The sequence below is a fragment of the Camelina sativa genome, unplaced genomic scaffold (assembly GCF_000633955.1).
Source record: "Camelina sativa cultivar DH55 unplaced genomic scaffold, Cs unpScaffold02028, whole genome shotgun sequence".
In the NCBI taxonomy this organism is placed as follows: domain Eukaryota; kingdom Viridiplantae; phylum Streptophyta; class Magnoliopsida; order Brassicales; family Brassicaceae; genus Camelina; species Camelina sativa.
Window position 1 is genome coordinate 613 of NW_010923145.1, and position 2,174 is coordinate 2,786.

Here is a 2,174-nt window from a genome sequence, read left to right on the forward strand (position 1 = left end):
AAATAAAAAAAAGCAAATAATCAGTCTTACTTATATAAATAAGACCCTTTTTCACGTTTTGAGGAGGCAGATGTATTAAAAAAAATTTACAATGTCTAATTTTCACTTTAGATATATTTTAAAAAAAAAACAGTACTTTGTCAATATTTTTTACTTGTGTTTTTCGTACGGTTTTTGTTTGTTTTTTTAATACACAAAAAAAATAGATTTATTTGTCTAACAAAATCAAAGAAAATCAAAATGGATCAGATTTCAAATTTATCTTGTTTTCTACGGTTGCAATTAGCAAGCTGTCTTACTTTTTAATTTTAACTACAAGATAACTTCAGAGAAAATATCTAAATATTCGAATGGAAAGAAAAAATACTGTTATATTAAAAAAATATATGCCTGCTGATTCTTTTTTCATTTTCTTTTCTGTTAATATTTGTTTGGAGAGTGTATAAACCACTGCGCGTGGAGATATTATCACTCATACGGTGGCCCATTTGAGAATGTCTGTTGTGTGATTCATATTTCTTTACCTTTGTAACAATAAATTTAATACTACCTTCTTCGTCTCATATACTTTTAATACAATTTAATTATATGAAATTGTTTGTTTTCCCCTAATTAAAATATAAAAAAAATACTTATCGTTACACTTGAAAATTTTAATTACAAAAATATATACAACACCTCTAATAACTAATTGGACCATTTATTTTGTTGTACTGTTGGTCTTAAGTTTACCTTTTTTTATATAATTTTCTTGTCACAGTTGTCTTTATTTGTTCAATTTCAATAACTCTTATCTCTCAAAATCCGTTTCGTCATTGTATATGATTTTGTAAAGTACTCCGTAGACATCAATGGCGCGTGAGGAAAAGCAGATAGATGGGTGGCCAGTTAAAGAATGTTTGTTGTGATTTTTAAAAAAATCAAATTAGTTTTTTCTTTTTTAATTTATTTATTTTGACTCCGTTCAAACGGGCCTCTGCTTCTGCTCTTCAGATTTTCTTGTTGATGATATTAAGGCCCACTACTAACATCATGGTTACGATTTTAATAGAATCCGAGTTATAACAACAGTGACAAACTGACAATCATATATAGCAAACAAGTCAATGACCAAATCAATCTTCTCAGACAGACTCGTGCGTCGTCGAACTTATTTCCAATAGAGACGTCTTTCGAATACGACCGACGAAACCATCACAGACACATCATAGTTTGGGACAATATATTAATAGTTGTTCATTATTAAAAACCACTGCAAAAAGATTTGTTACTCAATAATAACCGACGAATAATTTTTTAAGAAACCCCGCAGCAACAAAAAAAGAAACATAGTCGATGATAGGAAAGAAGAAAATGTTGTCTCAATCCTCCTCTTCGGACTCGGACTCAGCGCTCTGGAGCCACTCCACAAAAGGCTTAACATTCTTCCAAACCGGAGAGCTTTTCTCAGCTCCTGTCACACCCTTATTGTACCATTCCAACACAAACTCTTCCTCAATGATGTCCTGGTCGTACAGTGCTTTGAGAACCAAAGCCACCTCCTTCACTGCTTCTTCGTTTCCATTCTTTCCACAGAATGTCCCGATTGAGTTGAGCAGATGCATCTGTGATCCATCCTCTTGTGTTGTTGCTGCAGCCGCTAAGTAATTCTTCTTCTTAGTCACTTCTTTAGCGAATCCTTTTCCCACACCGTCAAAGAGAGCATTGAAGAGTGCCTCCATGACATCCTGTGGAGGCTTGGAGAGAGAGGAGATGAAACTTTTGAGCTCGCTTACGGGTGAGCCTTTCTTCAGATACTCTTTCATCTCCTGCACGAGATTCTTTTCCTCTTGCGGAGGATTCTCAGCCTTCACAACATCCCCGTTAGATTTGCTTTTGGGGGCCTTTTTCTCTACTGCTTCCATTGGAGTGAGTATCACCATCTCCGCAGTTACAGCACTCAACTGTTCCTTCATTCTCTTCTCAGCAGCTTCACGGGAAGTATCGGTTTGCCACTGGACACCATCATCATCATCATCATCATCGTCTTCATCCTCATCCACATCCAGCACAACATTCTCTTCATGCTTGGGGCTAATATCCTCATCAGAAGAATGGTTCTTGGACGTCTTAGCAGAAGCATCCTTCCCGTTAGCAAGTGCTTTCTTCTTAGCTTCCTTCTTCAGTCTCTTCTG

The 2,174-nt window shown here is 35.6% G+C and overlaps 1 protein-coding gene across 1 annotated transcript; it reads right to left on the reverse strand.

Moving 5' to 3' along the window:
* Positions 1 to 1,219: 1,219 nt before the first annotated feature.
* LOC104774214 (probable eukaryotic translation initiation factor 5-2) lies at positions 1,220 to 2,174 on the reverse strand (the record flags this gene model as incomplete). The annotated part of the gene is given in 1 exon segment (XM_010498873.2): positions 1,220 to 2,174. A coding segment is annotated over 1 exon segment (813 nt), but the record flags the coding sequence as incomplete, so codon positions are not given.